The following is a 25,007-nucleotide window of genomic DNA, read 5'->3' as shown; positions in this document are numbered from 1 at the left end:
AAATGTTGTGTGTAGGATGACAAATTTTGGTGTGCAAAAGCTTGATTGTTTCGGTTGCATGGGATGGTCACGATCAAGGAGCTTCGATTGGAAGATTGAACGCTGAGCAAAATTAGGAAAAGAGACGTCGCTATAATCGGAGGGGCGTTTGGTACCATATGATAATAAGTTGGCAAAAAGTAAATAAATTCGTCCCTCATTGACAATATGCGCAATTGACAATATGCGCACGTGACGGATAGTCTGAGTCCAATGTGATCCTTATTTAGAGATTTTTTTTTTTACAAATATATTATAATTGAGGATTGAACTATAAATATTTAGATGATAATTTAGATATCTTATCGTAACATTATAATTATCATGTGATAGTAATAAAACTTATTTATGTGCTGCAATAAATTATCATTATTTTTATCCATTATAAACCATCGGAATAACTTTTTTTTGTTATTTCTTATCTATCTTATTTCTTGCCTAGTTAGTGAATCAAATGAAACATATTAAGGAGTTAATAGTTAGATGCAAAACTAAAGGGACTTAAGGTTAAGGTTTAGGGAAATTTAAGTTGACAGGGTATTCAAAGAAAAATAATAGACTTTGTAGAACGAAAATGCAATTTTGCTAATAATATTATAACATTCTGTCCCTTCCGGAGTCTGCTTTGCCGAAGCTCTTTAATTATTCTCGACATTTTTAATCACCAAGCATTTGTGTTTTATCTATCTGTCGAAGCTTTGAAGAGAGGAGATTGGGGGACGAACGGCGATGGCGATCTCGACGGCGACGGTGACGGAGACGGAGACGCTGGTTTCTTTGTGCCTGCGAGATTTCTGTTCATTTGTGCAGGTTTCTTGATTCTCTTTTTCAGTCTCCCTGGTGGGAGTTGTGATGATTTTTCGTGCTGATTTTGGAGATCTACTCACGAGCTGGATGCGGATGGTTACCACAATACGGCCGGTGTCGATCGAGAATTAGCTGCTTGCTTCGAGATTTGCTGGCGGATCAATGTCGTTCATGAGTATGATTCAGGATATGAGGGATGAATTTGGAAGCATCTCGAGGAAAGGGTTCGAGATGAAGCTGGGGTATGGATTGAGGTCAAGGTCGCACCGGTTGATACACGATGCGGTGGATCTGCCGCTGGCGGACGGGATGAGTCAGAGCTGCTGGGAGAATATGCCACCCGAGCTACTAATGGAAGTGCTGATTAGGATTGAGGAGGCTGACGGCTCGTGGCCTCTGCGGAAGGGTGTGGTGGCCTGTGCAGGGGTGTGCCGCAGTTGGAGGAGCATCATGAAAGATATAGTCAAGACGCCAGAGGTGTCGGGGAAGCTTACCTTCCCTATATCAGTGAAACAGGTACTGAAGCGAATGGATTGGTTTGAGTCGTGATTGGTTGTTTTTCCCGTTGGTGTATTCCCACAAATGTTTAATTTTGTTTCTTACTGCCAACTTATTTATATGTTGAAGAATCAGCTAGTTCTTAAAACATCTTTTCTTATAACAAGTTACTGCTTCACGTATCTGTGATTATAAAGGATGTGACCTAGGATATTTTTTTCCTTCTCTTCTGTTTTTATCTCTTGTTGTGATCAGGTAAAGCACAAGGAAGTTTGGTATATCCTATTCCTTTGCATGACAATATAATGTTCGTATCAACTTCATTTGATGTTGTCTTAGATCTTTCTCGCTTTCTTCTTCTTTATCATCATCATCAGAAACTGGGTTTGCCCCTACATTTTGGGGTTGGCTCCTATTGCATCGCCTTGCCATATTTATTAACCTCTTTTATACAATTGCAGCCTGGTCCTAGGGATTTTCCTCTCCAATGTTTCATTAGACGGAATCGTAACACACAAACTTACCACCTTTATCTTGGCCTTACCCAAGGTGAGCCTTTATCATTTTATGTACGAACATCCATTTCTCAAACTTTTTTCATTGCAGATCAATGTTAAGTTCCTATTTGTTGTTTTTATATGCTCTTAAGTATCTACATGAACTTTTTATTAGATACATTTTTAACTTCTAGAAGATCATCTATTTTGGATTATTCCTGTTAATGCAGAAAACAATGATCTGATAAAAAAATGACATTTATTCATGATCTCCAGTGATAAGTTCCAACTCTTAATTGGTTTTAATCCATCAAGCACAAAATAATATAATGTCCAAGTAATTTGCATTTGCGGTGTGTGTATTTAGACAGCTTCTTTTAATCTTTTGTAATTATTTTGTGTCTGTTGTTGTTTAACTGGCCAATTATTAAATTATTGGTTTTATTTTAAGAAAGGATTGGAAGCCGCATTCTGATGGAATGTGACAGAAATTACATTTATGTTTTTGTCTCATTCGATATTCTTGGTGATTGCATTAGTCACGTGTCTGTATATCTGTATATCTACCCTGTTTTACCTAGATGCCCCGAATATTATTCAACCAGACAGCATTGTTCACCTAGCTGGTTGGTTCCTGCATAAACAGTCTATGAAAATCTCTTAGAATTCTCTGGTTTAACAATTACATTATTATTATTATTTTTAGCAAAAGTTGGACACTATTGCCTTTCTAGTTGTTTCATATTGTTGCAACAAATAGGAAGCCATGATAAAGCCATTCAAAAAAAAGTTATGAATGATATTAGTAGTCGGCATGTCATTCATTCCACTTATATGATTAGAAGTTGGATGAAGAACATGTATTGTGCTTTGCATTTGTGTCAACCTAACGAATACCATTCATATAATTAAAGATCCAAGTGTTCATGAACTTATGGTCTTGAAATATTAACTCTCATGCATGATTTAGAATCTTGAGTTGTGGTAGTCAACATGCCATAGTTTTTTTGTTCCACTCCCGTACTAAGACATAGAATGACATCGAAACAATGAAGGCTTTGATCGTGACGAAATAACAATGCAACTAGACCAGGAGAAGTATCATGAGGGAAGATGGATCACCAAGGCTTTGGTCCCAATAGAACACCAACTATAGGCTTCAGTAGATACATAACAACGACTACATGCTTTGGTTGCCATAGATTGACAATTGGAGGCTTTGGTCACAATAGAACAACGACCGAAGGCTTCAGTTGTGCCATAAGTGAGGATGAATCATGAAGACTTTGGTTGTGCATAATAGATTGATAAAACCCTAGTTGATCAACTACAATATAAGGAGACATGAGCTAGATTTCAAGGCTTTACCAACATTAGTGCTGCTTTTAGGTAAACTCCTTGTGAATGTGAGGCGATGTGAGAGAGATACAAAACTTCTTCAGCATTGGCAATGCCTCCAAGTAAGCTTCTCCTCATTAGAGCGATTTACACTATATTGTCAACACCACCAAAATGGTATGAAATTGTCTCATTCTAGCTAGGGATTGCCATCCTATCTTGGAATAAGATTTTAAACCTTTTCTTCAAGTAGGACCTTGTGTACCTTCCATTGTAGAGAAAATCATTTTGTCTCTTGTCCAATTAATTTATGTAAACCTTTCATTTTATTTAGTATAGCTTCTTGCAGATTGTGTTATAACGGTTTTTCACAAGATAGTAAAATTTTTCAATATTATTTGAGTTTATATAGATTAAATGAAAGGATCATGTTGCAACACATAAACTTAGCGGACTCATATATAGACGAGTCAAGCTTGTTCCTATTTTTCCAAGGTTGTCACATTCAGTGACATTCTTTAAGAAGAATATAACAAAATTAAGGACATTGAGGAGGAGAAAAATTTGAGATAAGAAAGTAATGGGAAATTAAGAGACCTTGACGCGTTTGTTCTACAATCCATTCTCTTAATTATCTCTCCTTTGATTGTTTCAATGGTGAAGGATATAACCCTTGTTGATGTAGCAACTACACTTACTTCATGCAAGTAGTATAGGGGCCTCCTCTTGAGGTTGTGGTGCACAATCTTCTGCTTGGGGTTGATGATTAAGACTAGTGGCCATAGTACTTGTCCAAGGCAGAGACCCTAGTCCATTGTTGTTGAAGAAGCTAGCATTGACATTGATTGGATCTTGACAGTTTCATCCTTACCTCTGGCCTATTTGAGATGGATGTTCTTGTCAATCACTAGAGTTGGTTTTAGATTGTGTTTGTTTTTGTTAATGTTGGGTTCAATAAGTGTTAATTGTCATTGGTCTTTAACTCATGATGATGACAATTGTTAGTTAGCCACCGTCTACTTGTTACTCTTGAATGATAGTACTCATTAATATATGCAAGATATATATTTTAAATTAAACTATAGACTTATGGTCATATCTCTAAACATTCCTTATTCTATGTCGAAAACCGTGGTTGTTTGCCTCTGTTTGTCAGCATAAAAAATGTTGATGGCATGCATCATTAGTCTACTAGTTGGGTTGGTGAAAGGTTAATATGTTAAAGTTGATATCATGAATCATTTTTATGATTATAGTATCATAAGTCGTATAACAACAACCAAGTCTTATCTCACTAGGTGGGGTCGGTGTATCATATGTTGTATCAAATCATAAAATCATGAAATTTAGCTAAAAAAATATCAGCTTTGTTTATAGAAATCTTATGTTACTTGAAATCATTTTAACATTTTAAAATATTTAAAATAATGAAATATCCTATTACTGATGGATCATGCTAATAATTTACTCGTAAAACAAAAATCTAGGTTCATATGTTCCCTTAATAAAAATCTAGATTGCCAAGAGAGATAATTCGTCAGTTTGTGCTTCAATAAGTTCATTTATTAGCCTGCTTGTATGATGAAGGGCCTCTTTAATCTGGTTCAACAGAAAGTTCTTGGTGTAGTAATCCTGAAGAAGAGACCTGTGTGAGGTGAATAGCTCCTCAATTTTCTTACCCTATTGCTTGGCTTTCTCTTTCCATCTTGAAATTTCTTGGAGCCTGGTGGTTCTATGTTTGTTGGTTTCTGGTCAAGGTCTTAAACTTGGAGAATTCCATTTTCATCCAAAATCATATGGACATAAACACTTTCATCTTGGACTTGATCCATGAATGCTATATTCTCAAAAGTACACTACCTCTGCATCTTTTGAGGGCTTCTTTATTAGCTCAGAAGAGGTCCTGCTTTATAATATGGTGATGAGGCTTGGGATTAGACCACCATGGAGGTAGTTGCAGACCAGCTTAGGGGTTTTTCCAGGGTTCATCCAAGTTGGCATGCAATAGTTCCCTGGAGGATTCAGAAAACTACTTATGTAAAATGAGTCAATCAATTTGTGATCATTTTGCTCAAGTCAATCTTGGGATAAAATGCTATATTGTGAACAAGTCATCCTTCCAAAAAAGGGGGAAAAATGAATTTTTGAATCTTAATGAAAACATCATCGATACAATTTTTGGCATTAGGATACAATTTTTTAGACTCACTTTTTTTTTTTAACATTACCAGGTTTCTCATTTGATAAATAGGATGAGTTGCTATCAACATGATTTGCAATCTCATACCATGTCAGTTGAAATATATTGTTCTAATAAATTATTGAAGCTCGATAGTATATGGCACATACAATATCTTCTGCGCCAATATTTCAATAATGTCTCACTATGTCAATAATGTCATGATGACACTTGAGACCTTAACATACTACAACACAATTAAGATGAATTGATATAGTGTTTTTTTATATTTATATTGGGTTCATACAAGATATTTTCAACACTACCATTCTAGATGGAATATAAAGTTTAAACTAAAGTATTAATCTCTTGTTTTTTTTCTTCTTCATCTTCTTCCATCTCCAACTCTCCCTTGATATTATATATCGGAATGTTGGCATGATACATTTTAAACCTTGTCCATGACGATTTAAAAAAGTGAATGCAAGTCATATGTGGATAAGCCCCATATATGATTCATAATAAAGCAATATTTAGTATTATTTGTATTGACAAAACAGACAATCATATGAATAACAAAATGTACATGTTTATCTGTGTATCACAATGTATTGAATTAATGAACCTATGTAATTGATATAGATAAAATATCAAATGGCTGGTTACGATAAGTGTTCTGACCAAATTAAATTGTCATTTATTCAGTGGCTAACTGATTTTATGACTAGTTAGTATAATTTGCCCAAGCACATTCACTCGAAAACTCATTTGTCATCATATTTTGACTAAGCCCAAATATTCAATAGATTCCATTGCAGGAGTTGAAAACTTACTTTTGGATCAAAACAAGATTCTTTTCCTTTATGGGTTGCACCTATCCACATCTAGGCATGAAGGCTCAAGCATAAACTACTTCGAATCTTACCTTCCATTTTGGAACGGAGGTTATTTGCTGTGACATATTAAATTGCATTGACTAATTAATGCATATAGTTTCACAAGAATTGCGCAATGCTATTACAGATTGTTGGATTTGCCCAATTATGCCATACCATTAACAAAATCACAATGTTAGAAAATCAGTAGAATAAATCCAGGAATAGTAAAATCGTGATCTGATTTTTGTAGGTGTTAGTTTTTACCTATTTTATTCTCCATAATTGTGGGATTTGACTCTAGTTTACCTCTAGTTCTGGAATTATTTCTATTTCATATTTTGGAACAAATCAACTTGTATTCATTTCTTTTAGAATGATGGAATGTGTTATTGATTATTTTCAAAATCCAATTAGTATTGCATGGTACAGAGCCTGAAAAAACCAAGCTGGCATAACTAGAAATAATAGCAGATTCTTCTGCTGCCTCCATACCTTTGGCAAGCTCCCGGGATTCTCCACCTTATTATTCTTTGATAACTATTCTTTGCAGATTTCTCAAATGGATACTTTTAAAATGGTTTCAATCTATTCTTCTTGTAATCAAAGTCAAAAGGAAGTACCCTCTCTGAGGAACTTTTCTACATGTATTTATTAATGCACCGCATTCATAGATTAAAGTGTTGAGTCGTACTGATTGGCATTGATGGAATTATTGTCTTGTCAACTAGCACATACGATGACATTGATATCCATACCCAACCATTGATGGCATGTGTGGCAGAAACAAATGTTGGCGCTATTCGGAATTCCGTTCTTTTCCCCTGTACAAAAATTTGTACAAGCACAGAACTTTTCCTAGTAACTCATGTACTTTTCAGAAGTTAAACTTGGATTGCAAACGAAACTTAACATTATTAATCCAAGTTCAACCCATGTGTTCATCAGAGGTTAAACCATATTACAGAAGTTGATTAAATATCTATTTCAAGGATTGACTTTCAGGTCGTTGGCGAGACACTCGACCTTCTTGGGTATGGGATCATCTACCACTTCCTAGTCAAAGCCTTTCAAAGAAATTGAATATTTAAACTCCTTTCAGTAAACCCTAGGTTAAACTATAGAGACCTCAATCAAAACACAAGATCACTAGCCTCTTGTGTTGGTACTTCAGGATCCATACAAAGGAAAAATAAACTAGTACACAACGGAAACAATTAACTAGTTATACCTTTCTTTGTAGCTTAAAGACTTCTTGATCTTCTGCTGTATTCCTCTCCTCCTCTTGGACGTCGTGTGTGCGACGATCTAACAAGACGCAAAAACCACCCAAGTCCTTTCTTCCAAGACTTTCGGCCACCAAGGGATCAAAGCTAGGAACACCACCTCTTGTTCTTCTTTCTTCCTTGCAACCCGTCGACCACAAGATGGTTGAAGCCTCTTGATGCCGCCGACTTTAAGTGAGAAAGCAAGGGGAGAATAAGAATATGAGGGGGTTGGCCACAAGGAGAATAGAAGAGGAATAGAAATAGTGTAGATGATTATTTCCTCTAAGGCATCATCTATCCTCTTTTATAATCCTTGGTAATGGCTAAAAAGTAAAGATTTTAACAACAATTAAAATCTCTCTTTTAAATTTCCTATTGTAGATGACTACAAAAGGAAAGTTTTAAAATTAAAAATCCCTCTTTTAAACATTGTAGATGGCTACAAAAAGGAAAGATTTTTAAAATTAAAACCTCTCTTTTAAATCATGGTTACAAAAAAGGAAAGTTTTAACAAAAATAAAATCTCTCTTTTAAACCATTGTAGATGGCTACAAAAGGAAAGAGTTTTTAAATTTAAAACTCTCTTTTAAAACCATGTGGATGACTTCAAAAAAAGAAAGTTTTTAAAATTTAAAATATCTCTTTTAAAACATTGTAGATGACTACAAAAAGAAAGATTTAAAAAATTAAAAACTCACTTTTAAACCCATCTTAGCCGGCCCCTTGCTTGGGCACCAAGCAAGGGGTGGCCGACCCCTTACTTGGGCACCAAGCAAGGATGTGGCCGGCCATAAGGATGACTTGGGTGGATGTGAGGTTTTATACATAGAGGCTACAACAGCGACCTAGAGGAGGAATTAATTTTGGCCTTCTGATGAGTTTGAGCTTCCTGTGTTCGAACCGAACACCCAACTCAAGTTCATCAATAATAACTCATACCACTAAAGAGTTATTATTGAACTACCGCACCAATCCCATATTATATTATGGGCTCCTTCTTATCATGAGTGCGTTAATTTTCCTGTGTTTAAGATATCGAATGCCTATTAATTAAATGAGTTACTGACAACTCACTTAATTAACATCTAGCTCCAAGAGTAGTACCACTCAACTTCATTGTCATGTCGGAACTAAGCCCACCTGCAGGGTTTACATGACAATCCTTATGAGCTCCTCAAGGGGACATCATCATCCTAATAAATAGGATACAGTTTCCTTCTATAATCAACAACACATCATATAAATAATATTATTTCTCAACTTATCGGGCCTATTGATTTAACGAATAAATCTCACCCTTTGATAAATTAAAGAAATAAATACTAAGTACATGTGTTTGTTATTATATCGGGATTAAGAGTACGCACATCCATAATAACAGAGGTTCTGTTCTTTTATGCAGTTAGTATAAAAGGAACAACCTCAAATGATCCTGCTCTATACACAGATAGTGTACTAGTGTAATTTTATAGTTAAGATAAATTAGTACCAAATTACATTACAACCATTCCAATGGTTTGTCCCAATCCATTTTGGTTGTGAGCTTCTATTTATAATTTATAAGGAACTGATAACATGATCTTTTGTGTGACATCACACACCGTGTTATCTACAATATAAATTAAATGGACAACTGCATTTAATTAAATGCAGACATTTGACCAATGTGATTCTCATTTTAAAATAAATGTTTATACAAAAAGCTAGGCTTTTAGTATACATTCTAACAACAAAGAGCAAGAGGAGAGAGACTAGGATAGAGATCAAGGTTTAAAATCTCGACTCGTGCCGAGGTTTCGGTCCTAGACCGAAATGATATAGTTTTAGTATCATATCGTGCCGTGCCGATACAATTTCGGTATTTTTTTATTTATATATAGTAATGATTAGATAAATATATTTATTATGTATAATTTAAAAATAAGTTGTATATTGATTTTATATGAGTTATCCATTATTAAATAACTTAATATTATTAGAAAAATAATTAAATATAATTTTTTTAAAGAAAATTGATCTATTAATAATTCGAATTAAAATTGATACATCATAATATGTTACCTTACTAATACTAAAAGGAGTGGCGTGAATCAGATGGAAGCAGTGATTTTTGTAATATTTTGCTTAGGTAACATTTATAGTTCTCCAATGTCCAGATTAAATAATCAAAATTATATAAATTAATATATAATACTATTTCATATATAATAATTATATAAATTAACTATTTATTTAATTAATTCATAATTTAAATAATATATATTTAAAATAGTAAAAAAATAGAATATCAATTAAACATTAAAACAGTAAAAAAGTTTTAAAAAATCAGAATATAAATTTGATTTATTAGAATTTTTATAAAATTTTTTAATTTTTTTAAAATTTTTAAATAAAATATAAAATAGTAAAAACAAATTCAGAATATTATTTAATAAAATTTATTAATTTTTTAAAAATTTTAAATATATTTTTTTTATGCTTTATTGGATAATTTAATTAGGGTTTATGAAAGTCTCTTTAAAATATCATACTTAAGTAGGAATTGTTTGATTTATTTAAATTGTAATATTAATTTTGAACCCTAAACCTAACTCGATGCCGCCATGCTTGCGACCGACACCCCGCAGACGCGGCGCTAAAGGCCTCATGACATGACGCCTCCGGTGGCACTGGAAGCTTTCGGCGGCGCTGGAAGCGTCCTAAGACGCTTTCGGCTTCACCAAAAGCATCACGACGCCTCCGGCGCCACGAATCTTTAGGCGCCCCGCGACACCCTGCGAGATACCTCCGGCAGCACAGGAAGCATGCGATGACTAGCGACAAAGTTGTCGGTAGTCTAGTGCCGATTTCGGTGCGTGGACAGAAAGGTAAGTTTCGTCCATTCCACGGAACAAAATTTTGAACCATGATAGAGATTGAGGGAGAGAGAAGGGACATTAGAGATCAGAGATGGGGATCGATGCTTGTCCATGAACGACATGGTGACTAGCGGTGGGTAATTGGTGGCTGGCTAGCGACACGTGATGAGTGGGAGCTTATGGGAAGAGAGAGAGAGAGAGAGAGAGAGAGAGAGGAATATAAACAATTCTCAACCTTTTAAAAGTTGTGCTAATTCAATTAAATATGATTAAATGAAAGTATCAAATATATAAACTTGGTTTAGTTCTAAATTTAGCTAAAATAAGTCCAAATTAAGCTCTTTTTGAATCCATCTAACCTAATCAATATTTTTTACTTGATTGACTCCACTCATCCTAAACTGACTTCCACTTGACCTCTAAAATCCAAAATATTAGAATAGTTCAGCTTAATTAATATCTATTTTTTTTAAAAAAAAATAATTTAAAATGAGCAAATTTAAAGAGGATAAAATTTAGTTATCTAAGATCAGCAAATCTTCTTCTTTGTGTCCTAACTCATAACTTCAGGTGGGTTGAGAGAGTTTGTGCGAGTTTAGATTCTTGAAGATTGTGTCCAGCTTCTTCTCCTCTATGTCTTCTTTTAGTTTTGCTTCGTTTGTTGAGGATCAGCTAGCTAGGGTTCGGTATGATGCTTTTATTAAATAAAAATTTATTTAATTAATTTAAGAAAATAATTCTTTTATTTTAAACAAGAAGGTGATTTTAATACTGGAAGTTCATATGAGATGTTCATGAACAAATTTTAAAGATTATTACATAAACTCATAATAACATACATTCATTTTAAAAAGTTAAGTTCGAATTTGTAAGTAATATGTTCAAGCTAAAAGTTCATGAATGATCTAAACTTAGTAGTATATTTAGCACATTCAATTATTTAAAATCTATAATAGGATTGAAAAAAACATTTAAAATAAGAATTTACAAAGATATTGTATGGATCAAATCATTAACTAAACTATATAAAAAGGCATAATTCAGAATTAGAAATGAAGTATTTTTGATACCTCTTTTTTCTCAACAAGTTATTATTAAGAATAACAAGTATATTGTGCTATGTTGTAACCGGAGAGTTCCATGCACTAGTCAAGTATCTCCTATGAGACGAGTAACTAATTGTTTTCAAAAATTTATTTTTATGCATGTAATTTAAGTTGAGATGAAGAAAATGAAATGTGAAATAATGTACTTTTTCCTAAAGGATCAACTCTAAAATGCAATTACTTTACTAATGATAAATGAGCATGAGAAAATAATATTTTATGTGGTGCCTAATGAATAAGTTTCCTTTATGTGTTGCATGCGATGCCATGATACATATTCTTGATTTCTCTATGGGTTGCATGAGATGCCATGGTGCATGCTCCTATTTTCTCTACATTGATACATGAGATGCCATGATAGATTTTTATTTTCGTTGTACTATTACATGATATGCCACCTTAGTTATCCCTATTCCCGTTATACTATGACATGAGATGTTGTGGTAGTTATTTCTATTTCCTTTTTGTTAGTACGTAAGATGCAATACTAGATACCATGACTTTGTTGTTCTACATGGTGACTATGATAGGTCCTGAGTGGAAATTGGAGTACTTCAATGATATGTACCAATATGGGAAACCTTCATAATGGTTCATTTAGGGTAGTCGTCAAAAAATAAGCTATATATTGACTTTAGCAAAAATTTGATGAGATGTGGAAGAGAAATAATGTATTCCAAGGGCCATATATTTGATGATATTTTATGTGGTCATAGGTGATGACTCAAAGATGGAGTTGAGATGTTTGAGTTAGAGAAGATAACTTTTATTAAGAGATCAAAAGATAAAATTTGCTAATTGCTAACTTGTGCTATTACATGTTTACTTTTTTTTCCATCTAAGCTTATTATGTGAAGGGGAGCCTTGGCGCAACGGTAAAGTTATTGCTTTGTGACCAAAATGGTCACGGGTTCGAATCCTGGAAACAACCTCTTGCAAAAAGCAGGGTAAGACTGCGTACAATGGATCCTTCCCCGGGACCCCGCATAGCGGGAGCTTCGTGCACCGGGCTGTTTTTTTTTTTAAGCTTATTATGTCATGCACCACTTTCTTTTTGTTATCCACCAAGTCATAAACTCTACCCACCTTCACTCTTTGAATAAATAGGTAGAATGGATTCAGACTAGATTAAGTCAAGTCGATAGGCAGTTGCTCAAGATAATGCTTTAGTCTTTGGTTGTTTATCTAAATACATTGGTTTTATCATGTTATGCATATTGTTAGTCAAAGGTTATTAGTATTATCTATTTGCATTTTGTGATATGGATGTTATATTTGATCAGTATTGTTTATGGAATTTATTATTGTGATAGAGTTTGTGATATAATCTCCATGCCACATCATCAGTCTATGGTGCCACATAAGAACATCATGTATACATATTCTAGAAGAAACAAGAAACACAAGGAAGATGGTAATAGCTTCCATTGATAACTACCGCCTATTTACAAATAGGGAAGATGGTTATAACTTCTATTGATAACTACCACCTATTTACATTTATATATAGAACTTAGGACTAATAAGGAGATTATCTTTGAAAATTGTTGTTTATTTCAATATTAGGAGGGTTGTCCACTCCATAAGGACAAATATATTGTGAAAATTCTACATGATATTAGTGAAATACATTCTTGTTTTCCTTCAGATAATTTGTCTCTAACATTTTGGTATCAGAGAGACATAAAGTCCTCACCCACTTCCTCATATTGCCACAATGGTGAATACTCGATCAACTCCGACTCTCAATGAACTTGTAAACTCTTCTCCTCCTCCTATACCAGACGCCATCATACAACAACTTTCGGCTATCAAATCCAAACTTAATAGTATAGATGCCTTAGTTGCTAATGTGATTGTTCTCAAATCACAATTCCATATTCTTACGATGAGGGATACGAGCCGCAAGAATGATGAGCAACAACATTCACTCCATGCTATCGAGTTTGACGCCGAATTACCTTCATGGGAGCATAATTTTCCACTTTGACATCACACCAAAATGGATTTTCCAAAGTTTGAGGGAGGTGATCCTATTGGATGGATTCTAAAAGCAGAAAAATATTTTCGTTATTACCAAACACCTAAGGAATTGAAAGTAGATGTGGCTTCCATGTATTTGGAGGATGATGCATTAGATCTATTGATCAATAGTGAGCGAACGTTGGTATATTTGGGAAGAATTAGTTAAAGCCTTCCAAGAGAACTATGGTCCGACAAAATTTCAATCATGACGAACATATTTGTAATATTTTGCAAACTCGCAGGAATATCACCAAGAATGCAAATTGCTGCTCTTGTAAAACAATGGAAGTTATAAGTATCTTCCTTCTTCTTTTTTGTTTATTCTAGAATATGTATAAATGATGTTCTTATGTGGCACCATAGGTTGATGATGTGGCATAGGTTGCTGATGTGGCATGGAGATACCACTATCCTCATTGTCAAAAAATGAAAATTGAAATATAGGTGGCTGAATTATTGAAATTAGGATTTTTACAGCCGAGTACTAGTCCGTTCGCAAGTCCTATCCTTTTAGTGCAAAAGAAAGATCAATCTTGGCGTATGTGTATTAATTATAGGTGCCTCGACCAAAATACTATCCTTGATAAATATCTAATCCCCAACATAGATGAGTTATTGGATGAATTACATGGTGCCACCGTTTTTTTCCAAGATCGACCTCACTCCGGCTATCATCAAATCTGAATGCTCACATATTCAAAACTACTTTCCGGACTCATTCTGGATACTACGAGTTTATTGTCATGCCATTTGGTCTCATGAATACTCTGTCTACATTTCAAGTAGTAATAAATGAGCTATTTCAGCCTTATTTATGTGAGTTTATCTTTGTTTTCTTTGATGACATCTTAGTGTATAGTGTTAACACTCAATACCATCAGCAACATCTATCCATCACTCTCCATCTCTTGCGCTACAATCATTTTTATGCTAAGAAGTCGAAATGCCTATTTCATTGGGCACATTTATCGTTCTTAGGCCATACTATTTCCTGCAAACGTGTAGAGATGGATTTAGATAAAATACAGGCTATTAATTATTGGCCTTTACTAAATTTTGTGAAGGAGCTCCATGGCTTTCTTGGGCTCACAGGATATTACTAGTGATTTATCAAAAACTATGATCTACTTGCCAAGCCTTTAACTGATCTCATGAAGAAGAATAATTTCAAATGACATTCGATAGCTACCACAACATTTTAGATGCTGAAATATGCCCTTCCGCTCCAGTTCATCTACTCGATTTTATTGTAGCCTTTATTGTTGAATGTGATGCATCATCAGAAGGTATAGGGGTCATTCTTTCCCAACGTAGACATCCTATTTCTTATTTCAACAAAGGTTTACCGTTTATCTTTTTCCAAAATCCACTTATGATCGTGAGTTATTAGCGTTGGTATTGGTCTTACAAAAATGGAAAGCATTACTTGTTGGGTCGACCTTTCATTGTCACTTTTGATCATTGTAGCCTCAAGTTTTTGCTCGATCAATATCTTCGACAAATGATCAACAACAATTTCTCTTAAAATTGTTGCTGTTTGATTTCTCCATCATTTACAAAAAAAAACGTGCAAACAATACAGGAGCTAATGCCTTATCTTGCCATCCCCAACACGCTGACTTTTTGTCAATTGTCATCTCTTTCCCTTTGGATTTCTTGGAGTTGCAGCATGCGTTACAACAAGATCCTTATACACATACCATAATAACGGATATTTCGATACGACACCCCCCTTATACACATACCATAATAACGGATATTTCGATACGACACATCTATCTTTTTTTGTTATTGATCACTTGCTCTACTTCAAAAACAAGCTCGTCATCTCATAGCAGTCTTCCTTACGACAAAAACTATTAGTTGAATCTCATGACACACCCATTGCCGGTCATGGCGGCTATCTCAAGACGCTGCATGACTTATCTATTTTATCTGACCATGAATGAAGCATGATGTTAAAGTTTGGATTCAAAATAGTTTAGTTTGCCAAGGATCTAAATATGAGGCTTTAGTTCCCACAGGTTTGCTACAACCACTATCCATACTTGACCAAATTTGGGAGGATATTTCCTTGGACTTTATTACTAATCTGCTGAAGTCGAGGGGTTATGATACTATTATGGTTGTAGTTGATCGACTAAGCAAATATGCCCACTTTATTTTATTATCTCATCCCTTTACTGTCAAATATGTAGCTCACTATTGAATAAGGAAATTGTTCGCCTCCATGAGATTCCTAAGTCCATTGTGTCTGATAGAGATGTGATCTTCCTCGGTGCTTTTTGGAAAGAATTGTTCAAACTCAGTCAAACTCGACTTCGCATGAGCTCTGCCTTCCATCCGCAAAGTAACGGGCAAACTAAAGTTGTCAATCGCTGCCTTGAAACTTGACTACTGTGTTTTACAAGTGAACAACCTCATTCAAGGTCAAAGTGTTTAACTTAGGTAGAATATTCGTATAATACCGGGTTCCATGGTTCAATTGACACTTCTTTTTTCCGCATCGTCTATGGAAGAGACCCTCCACACTTGCAAACTACATCCCTAGTGAAATCAATATTGCTGATCTTGAAGACCAGTTATTAACACGAGATGCTATGCTGCACATATTGAAGGAAAATCTTCTCAAGGTTTAGTCTTGTATGCGGTCACACGCCAATGCCAAACGATGTGATATCCAATTTCAAGTTGGAGATTTGGTTTTCTTACATCTCCAACCTTATAAACAACAATCCTTAGCCAAGCGCCAGTATGCAAAGTTGTCACCACGGTTCTTTGGGCCATATACTATCACCAAGAAAATTGGACCAGTTGCATATGAGCTTTCTCTTCCACATTCCTTCAAAGTTCATCCAGTTTTCCATGTTTCTCTACTACGCCGCGCTTATGGTCAGCATAGTTTTGCCCACCGTCATTTCCTATTAATGCCAACGGGAGTTGTTAGTGACACCACAGTCCTAAATCATCATTGGATAACTGAAGGTGGGCTACCATCTTTGGAACTCTTAATCCAATGGCAAGATAGACCTCTTGAAGAAGCTAGTTGGGAGAATTATAGTTTACTCGCTGCACAATTTCCATCATTCTGCCTTGAGGAAAGGCCTCTTTTGAAGGAGGGGGTATTGATACAATCTTCATGCCACATCATTAGCCTTCACATCATCAACCAATGCCACATCATCAGCCTATGGTGCCACATAAGAAGAACATCATTTATACATATTCTAGAAGAAACAAGAAAGCATAAGGAAAATGGTTATAACTTCCATTGATAAATACAACCTATTTACAAATAAGGAAGATGTTTATATCTTCCATTGATAACTACCACCTATTTACATCTATATATAGAACTTAGGACTAGTAAGGAGATTGCCTTTGAAAATTGTTTCAATAGTAGGAGGGTTGTCCACTCCATAAGGACAAATATATTGTGAGAACTCTACATGATATTAGTGAAATACATTCTTGTTTTCCTTCAGATAAATTGTCTCTAATAGTGTGCTTATTTATTTGCTTATATTGTTCCATAACAAGATTGGATTATTTGTGAATATGTGCTATAGATTTTTTGTTGTAGAACTATCCTAAATGAGGTGCCCTTCCTCTTGTGTGTAAAACAACCATTGGGAGCACAACCCAAGCCTTGCTAAAATCGGGATTTGAATTACTCATCAGCAAGTTCGGAATGATAGGTACCTATTTACCAGCCTTGGGGGAGCGTTGGAAAGTTAATTGAATAAATCCCGAATTAGTGGTATTATAATTCGTTACTTTTAGAGGCTATTCTTTATCTATTATATTTCTCACATAATTTTTGAGATTTGCCTTAAGTTTAGGGATTTTTTTTCTCTCTCTCTCTTATTTTAGAACAAATCAACCTGGATTTAATTCCTTCCACATAATTGAAATTCTGTTTCACATAACATGTGTGAGCATGTTTTGTTCTATTTAGGGTCGCCAACTTTGCTGAGAACAAATTACCATGATCATATATTTTAGTTGGGGATATACTAATGGCTGCTATATATATTTCTCTCCTTTTCCTTTAACTCATTAGACTTCTTGAAAAATATATCTGTTTTTGCTTGCTTAACTCTTATTTGAATTTTGTAATTTCTTATTCCAATCACTTATTAATGCATTCTTTAACAGCATTAGCAGATGATGGCAAATTCCTCCTCTCTGCACGAAAATGTCGGCGGGCTACATGCACAGACTATCTCATTTCTCTTGATGCATTTGACATGTCAAAGGGAAGTCGTACATATATTGGAAAATTAAGGTGATTGTCAAATGCTGTCCAATTTTTTTCTTCTATGAAGATGTTAATTCCTAGTCAGGATTCAATCTCTGGAGTTTGTGAAGGGCAAGTGTGTGTACAGTAATAGTGTTAAATGATTGAGAGAAACTGGAATGTGCTCCAGTGAATTACTTCATGTGCCTTTTATCTGTTGCTATGAAATTGAGTCTGCTTCAAGTATTATCAGTATAAATAGGAAAGGCTCAGTTTAATTTCTGTGTTAACCTAGATTGAACTCTTGAATACATAGATAATATCTTGAATTTGTTCTTCTAGTTCGAACTTCTTTGAACTTTGTGTTCAAAGACATAGGCAATGGCTATTCATCCACTCTTGTTACAGCGATTGTTGTGTTTACATATGTCTTAAATTTCAGAACTTAGTTATTGCCTTCAACTTGGTTGTTGAAGCAAAGTGCAAGTAGGTCATCCTATCATCACAAATCTTCCATAATGTGTAATAGTCATAAACTGGAGATTTTAAATTCTTTTGCATCAGATACATGTGCGAAATAGGACAAGAACTTTGTTATCTGTAATTAGAGAATTTATTTGTTTTTAAGTCAGGATTGATTGCATTAGTTCCTGATCTTTACAGATCTAATTTCCTGGGAACAAAATTCATTGTCTATGATGTTCAGCCACCTAATGCTGGAACTGTGATCTCAAGAAGTCATTCCACTCATAAAGTTGGTTCCAAACAAATCTCTCCCAGGGTTCCTGCTGGAAATTACCCAGTTGCACACATTTCTTATGAGTTGAATGTCTTGGGTTCCAGGTAAGTAGTATGCCAACTTTTATTTGTTTGTTCTCCTTGGCATCAGAGGAACAAAGCTCATTGCAGGTTTATATCCTTCTAGAAATTAATGTTGTTGCATACTTCAATACTTATCTCTACACTTGTAAATTCCAGTTGTGTGCTCTTTTGTCTCTGTCCTTGTCATCCTGACTCTTTCGTCAAATGTACCTTGACATTGCACTGTTTAGAATGGGAATGAGCAATATATCCATCCTATTCAACCAACCTCTCATTTTGGAATTATTCATTTACTTTTGGAGCATTTAACTGACAAATTCAACTTTGCCTGTAAATGGCATTCTTAGATATTTTATCCAAGTTAAAATAATTAATGCTTCATGGCAAAGTTTCTTGAACATGAAAAGTAAAGAAATAAAAATATCTACTAGTGTTAAGACATGCTTTGTTCAAGAATCAATTTAGTCTTGACAAGTGAGTTAAAAAATTGCTGTTATAGAGCAATTGATCTGCTGTTGCTGTTTCTTTTTTTTCTTTTTTTTTTTTTAAATTGCATTATTGCAGTCAGCTATTATACTCATTGCACATTAAACTTATATACATGAAGTACTACTGTGGGAAACGCAACAGACTTATTTGAAAATCATTATAACAATCTGAAATTAAAAATTATGCTACTCGGTAGTTGTAAATATGAGGTCAAGTGAACTTGCTCGAAAAACATGAGTCCATTGTGCCAAAAGTCCATTGCATCGAAAAGTTATTCAACATGATCACCATTGGAAGGTTTAGAAGAATACACCATGAAAATCTACAGTTGGTTTATAAATGCACTTTTGTGTGGTTCGTTGTTTGGTTTGCATGACATGTCGTGCTCCGTCTCTACATTATTCAAAGCCAGTTTACCTTGCTCCCTCCCAAGGCATGTGTTTCTTGGACTAACTAGATATGTAGCATTGGCTACCTAATCTAATTTTGTACCATGATGACATTTCCAACTCGAGGAAATATAATTTTGTATTAAAATTATTTGCTTGCTTTATGAAATGTGCATTCATTATGATTTTCCTCCAGAGGTCCACGAAGAATGCAATGTGTCATGGACTCAATACCTGCTTCTTCAATCCAACCAGGAGGGGTGGCTCCGACACAGACAGAATTCCAGCATAATTCGAATGTTGAAGCCTTTTCGTTCTTCAGATCTAAGTCATTCATCAGAGAAACCTCTTTGGGATCATTGACTGGTATGAAAGAAGATAATTTGATTTTAAAGAACAAGAATCCAAGATGGCACGAACAGCTTCAGTGCTGGTGCCTGAATTTTAGGGGGCGTGTGACTGTTGCATCAGTTAAGAACTTCCAGTTGGTTGCTTCCGAAGAAAATGGGCCAGCCCCACAGGAGGACGAGAAGGTTGTTCTCCAGTTTGGCAAGGTGGGGAAGGATCTGTTCACAATGGACTACGGCTATCCTATATCGGCATTCCAGGCATTTGCTATTTGCCTCAGTAGCTTTGACACCAAAATAGCTTGTGAATGAAGACCGGGACAAATCATATTTCCTTTCATCTCTATAAATGTTATCCTGGGCACTTGGGATGGCATCAACAAAGTACCAATGTGATACTTGTCTAACTACTCTTGTTCTTTTTCAGTTGATTTCACTATATGCATTTGAAGACTTCAGTCAGTTTCTGTGTTAAATTAATGCTAAGAAGCCAAGTTTATTATCCGAAATTTCTGCAAAATTTTAGGATTACTAAAAATTTCTGCAAATCCAGACAGCTTCCTCCGTTGGATTCACAGACGAATCACAACCAGTGTCCACGAGCTCACGGTCTAGCTGTGACTCAGACTATTAGAGGTGATTTGTTTTTTTTTCTTTGTCCTTTCTCCTTTCCTCTGTTTTCCGCAACAAATCACACATCCAAATAATAATAATAATAATAATAATAATAATAAATTATATTACATTTATTATTGAGGGAGCCTCCCAAAGAATTACTGCACAACACTCCAATCGCGCACGCTGCCTCACCCTTCCTCATCTGTCCCCGAATGATCAAACTAACTCCAATTTATAAACCCATGGATCATCATCCAGTACCAGCACTGCCGGCTATTAACATCCCAAACACGGGCAACCAAATGATTACAGGTACCACCAAAAACTTGCCTAAACAAGTTGGCAAAAGATAAATATGTTTGTCCTTAGCGTCTCTGTCAATCCGGTAAGGAAATAGATTGCTAAATACGCAAACGCGCAGTGGAAAAACCTATTTCCTCAAGAAGATCTATGCGAAGGGAAACAAAATCATATACTAAGTTTATATCTAAAAACATGATAGAGTATATCTTTGTAGCGTGCACACGATCTCCCGACAGCTCGGATCTCAGTACGATCAAGCGTTCGTGCCTCTTTCGGTATCCACACGAACAAGTATTCCTCCGTTTGTCTCACAAACTCACAAAAATGGAGAAGAAAACACTTATGGTTGTGCTAGCAACCAAGAGTGATTTTGGCCAAAAGAGGAAGAAGAAGAGGAAGGATAATGAAAAGTAAGTAAAAATGAGAGCAAAATAACTTAAAGTATTTTTCATCCAATGAAAACACTTAATGTCATTAATTCCATTAATGAGCCTTAATGAGTATTCACTCTCCATTAAAGGCCATTTTGAAACTCCTCATTTTTCATTCAATTTCGAAAATTGAATATAATGATTCATTGAATTTCGAAAATTCAATGAATGACTTCTCATTTATCCTCACTTAAGTCTAACTCAAGTATAACTCACTTGAGTCTAACTCAAGTCTAACTCACTTGAGTCTAATTCAAGTCTAATGCAATCGAGTCTTACTCAATTAATTCTTATGCAATTCAAATTCAATGAATCACTATTTCATTAATTTGAATTGACTTCCTCAAGTCTAGTTTAAATTGGACTTGATCCAATAACTAGATCCAATTGAGTCTAACTCAATAAATTCAATTCAGATTAGACTTAACCCAATGATTCATCATATGAACTCATCTTCAAATCTACTTATTTTTTATGTGTGACCTAATAGGTTCTCGTAACGTTGACAATGTACCCAAATCAACATTTAGATACATAAGCAATGAGTGACATCTAGCAAGACATCATTGCTACCTAAGTGATGAGAATATTGAGATCCGACCTAACCTGTTCGTGGCTATTATCTTGTATGACTTGGTCCCTCTATTCTTGATATCTAGATTGATCAATGAGGTATAGACCGTGCCATCCTCTTATCAACCTTTGTGTTTCTTGATCTCTAAGTAGACACACTCAATCAAATAAGCTTAATATCTTATATTGACTCATTTGAGCATGATTATGCTTTCTTTGTGTCCTACTAATCAAGGGGCCCAGAGATATCGCTTCTGGCATATGGAAGGGATAGATCCCATCTACATCACTCACATCCCTCCGCATAATTCATTGCATACCCAGTGATCGACTTTATTGTCCACCTTGTTACAGGTGACGTTTGCCGATACCAAAGTACACAACTCCTTATGTAGGGAACCGTAGTGACTTCAAGTCTAAGGACTATTCATACCAATAGTCACATGAGAATGTTTATGACACTCATATAACAATCCATGAAATATTTTCATGACGGGTCATTCAGTATATATTCTCTAATATATACCCATGTGTCAACCTGATATCTCATATCCATGACTTGTGAGATCAAGTCATCCGTTGACCTACATGCTAGTCTCAACGCATTAATATTGTCCTTGTATATTAATGCTCGACTAGGAATAGTTAAGAGTAGTGTTCTCTATAATATCTCACTATCAATTCAACCAATTGATATACTATAGATAAGAACCTACTACCCAAGGACATTATTATACTTATTCAATTGACACTGAACTGAAATAAATATAATAACCAACTTTACCTTTTTATTAATAATGATATATGATACAAAATGAGCCCTTTACAATCATCTCATAATTGGCACTAGGGCTAACACTAACAGGAAGTCAGGACGGGTCTTGGAGAGGACATTCAGCATGAAGACCTGAACTATTGGAAGCTAAGCAAAAGTCTAGACGGTCATGGAGGATTGATCTGGCAAAAGGTAAACTCTCCTAAGAAGAGTAGGTGAGGGTGCGTTCCCTGAAGAGGGAAGAGTAGGCGTCAGTTCGACTTAGGGTTTTCGAGAAATCCAAAAGTCAGAACCGGAGTGTCTGAAGGCTATCAATCACTTATATTATTCATATTTATTGTGCTAACTTTGTTTTGTAGGTATACTTTGTTTGTGGACTAATATATCTTGTAGGAAGGGAGTTTCTCAAGGAAAAGCTTGGATGAACATTGTCCAAGGCACCTCCGGGGCTATTAGAGGCGCCTCGGGCGCCTTAGCCAAAGGCCTTGCGTAGCAAGGCATGAAGGTGTTAGAGTGTATACTAAAAGCCTAGCTTTTGGTATAAATATTTATCTAGAAATAAGAATCACATTGGTCAAATGTCTACATTTATGATAAATGTAGTTGCTCAATTAATTTATATTGTAGATAACATGGTGTGTGGTGTCACACACAGAAGATCATGTTATTGGTTCCTTATAAATTATAAACAGTAACTCACGACCAAGATGGAAAGCAACAAACCATTGGAAGGTCGTAGTGTAATTAGGTATTAGTTTATCTTAACTATATAATTACACTAGTACACTTAGAGTGTATTGAGTAGGACCATTTGAGGTCATTCCTTTTATACTGACTTAATGAAGGAACAAAGACCTCAGTTATTATGGAAGTGTGTGCTCTTAATCCTAATATAATAACAAGCACATATATTTGATATTTATTTCTTTAATTTATCAATGGGTGAGATTTAGTTCGATGAATCAATAAGCCCGATAAGTTGGGAAATGATATCACTTATAGTGTGTGTTGTTGATTATAGAAGGAAACTGTGTCCTAGTGATCTAGGTTGAGAATGTCCCCAAGAGGAGCTCATAAGGATTGTCATGTTAAACCCTGCAGGTGGACTTAAGTCCGACATGATGATGAAGTTGAGTGGTACTACTCTTGGAGCTAGATATTAATTAAGTAAGTTGTCAGTAACTTACTTAATTAGTGGACATTTGTTATCTTAAACACAGGGAGACTAACACACTCATGATAAGAAGGAGCCCAAAATGTAATTTGGGATTGATGCAGTAGTTCAATAATAGTTCTCTAGTGGAATGAATTATTATTGATAAAATTAAGTTGTGTGTTCGGGTGCTCACTCATTGCCTCATTTTACCACTTTGTTAACCCTTAGAAAGAAAGTAGGGAGTGAAGGGACCTCTAAATCTAAGTCACCTGAGAAATCCAAGTCCCAGGCACCTTCCCGACCTCAACCTTCCTCTTCTTCAAGATTCCCGAACCGCCAGTTTGAGCAAGCATTTCAACAGAGGACATTCAAGCTGCTTCCATGTCGATCTGTGGATCGAAAATACATGGATGAATTTTGTCCTTCTGTGTCTGAAACCCTAGCCTATTATAAACTTGACTCGGTAGTCTACTTAGAAAGGGACATCAACCTTGACCTAGTTTCTGAGTTCTATAACAATCTTCATCAGAACAGTGATGGTGTTTATAAAACCCGAGTCGCTAAAAGAACTATCGATTTCTCCATCAGAGAATTTTTTGGGTATCTAGGTTGTCGTATGTGTTCAGGAGATCCTTTTCCTATTTATCCTGATTTACCAGAGTCATTACCTCCTCCACTTGATGTATCACCTGACTCTATCTATGAGTATTTCTTTGGACACCCTAGACCTGATGGACTAGATGAGCTAGATGTTGACTTCCCTACTTTTGCAGCCTTGAGATTATCTCCTCAAGACTACATTCTTTTCAAGATTGTCACGAACTGCCTTCTACCTATCACATCTAAACCATTATCTGAGATCCGATCATATCATTGTCTTATGCTTTATGGTTTACGTCGGCGTCTCGATTTTGATATCATGTCGAGCATCTACTCTTCGATCATTTCATATTCTCAGCCTAGCAGCTCCACTGTTTATATGCCTTATGGGCATATAATTACAAATTGGCTCGAGACCCATCAGATTGATGTCTCTAAGGGTAGAACAGTCAAGATGGTCAGACAGGATTGCAGACTTGGGAAGCGAGCATTTTCCAAGTCTGGAATCATAGGACAAAATGGGGACGTTCGGTGGAAGGATGGGAGAGCTCTAGGTGAGTTGCCACGGGGACCTCCACGACAGGTTGCTCCTGTTGCTGCTCATCCTGCTGCTGACGATGAAGAGGACGATCCTGATATGCGCTGGCAGATCGCCGAGCTGGAGAGTCGCTTTGATCGACACGATGAGCTACTGGCTGCTGAGCTCCATGGACTGCGTGTTCGGATCGACCAGCACTACGATGACTTGCGTAGTCAGCAGCTGGTGACGCAGCA

At 35.5% G+C, this 25,007-nt stretch overlaps 1 protein-coding gene across 2 annotated transcripts; it reads left to right on the top strand.

Moving 5' to 3' along the window:
• Nucleotides 1–653: 653 nt before the first annotated feature.
• On the top strand, nucleotides 654–20,239 carry LOC121975046 (tubby-like F-box protein 6). Of its 2 annotated transcripts, none has more exons than XM_042526410.1 (5): nucleotides 654–1,362; nucleotides 1,806–1,893; nucleotides 17,658–17,778; nucleotides 18,394–18,573; nucleotides 19,627–20,239. In XM_042526410.1, exons 1-5 carry the CDS (start codon nucleotides 1,009–1,011, stop codon nucleotides 20,087–20,089), a joined length of 1,206 nt encoding a protein of 401 aa, XP_042382344.1. In that variant the 5' UTR covers nucleotides 654–1,008; the 3' UTR covers nucleotides 20,090–20,239. The 2 variants fall into 2 exon arrangements, with proteins under 2 accessions (XP_042382344.1, XP_042382343.1); XM_042526409.1 differs by having other exon boundaries at nucleotides 656–1,362; nucleotides 17,649–17,778.
• The last annotated feature ends 4,768 nt before the right edge of the window (nucleotides 20,240–25,007 follow it).

This window comes from Zingiber officinale, chromosome 4B (genome assembly GCF_018446385.1).
Source record: "Zingiber officinale cultivar Zhangliang chromosome 4B, Zo_v1.1, whole genome shotgun sequence".
Taxonomy (NCBI): Eukaryota; Viridiplantae; Streptophyta; class Magnoliopsida; order Zingiberales; family Zingiberaceae; genus Zingiber; species Zingiber officinale.
The sequence above is the reverse complement of the archived record's forward strand: the minus strand, read 5'-3'. Positions and strand labels throughout refer to the sequence as shown.

Bases quoted from the DNA above. Each gene is read 5' to 3' on its own strand.
- LOC121975046 (XM_042526409.1), top strand. From the start codon at position 1,009: ATGTCGTTCATGAGTATGATTCAGGATATGAGGGATGAATTTGGAAGC. The intron at 17,779-18,393 runs GTGATTGTCAAA...TGATCTTTACAG, and splicing joins ACATATATTGGAAAATTAAG to ATCTAATTTCCTGGGAACAA. The intron at 18,574-19,626 runs GTAAGTAGTATG...ATTTTCCTCCAG, and splicing joins TTGAATGTCTTGGGTTCCAG to AGGTCCACGAAGAATGCAAT.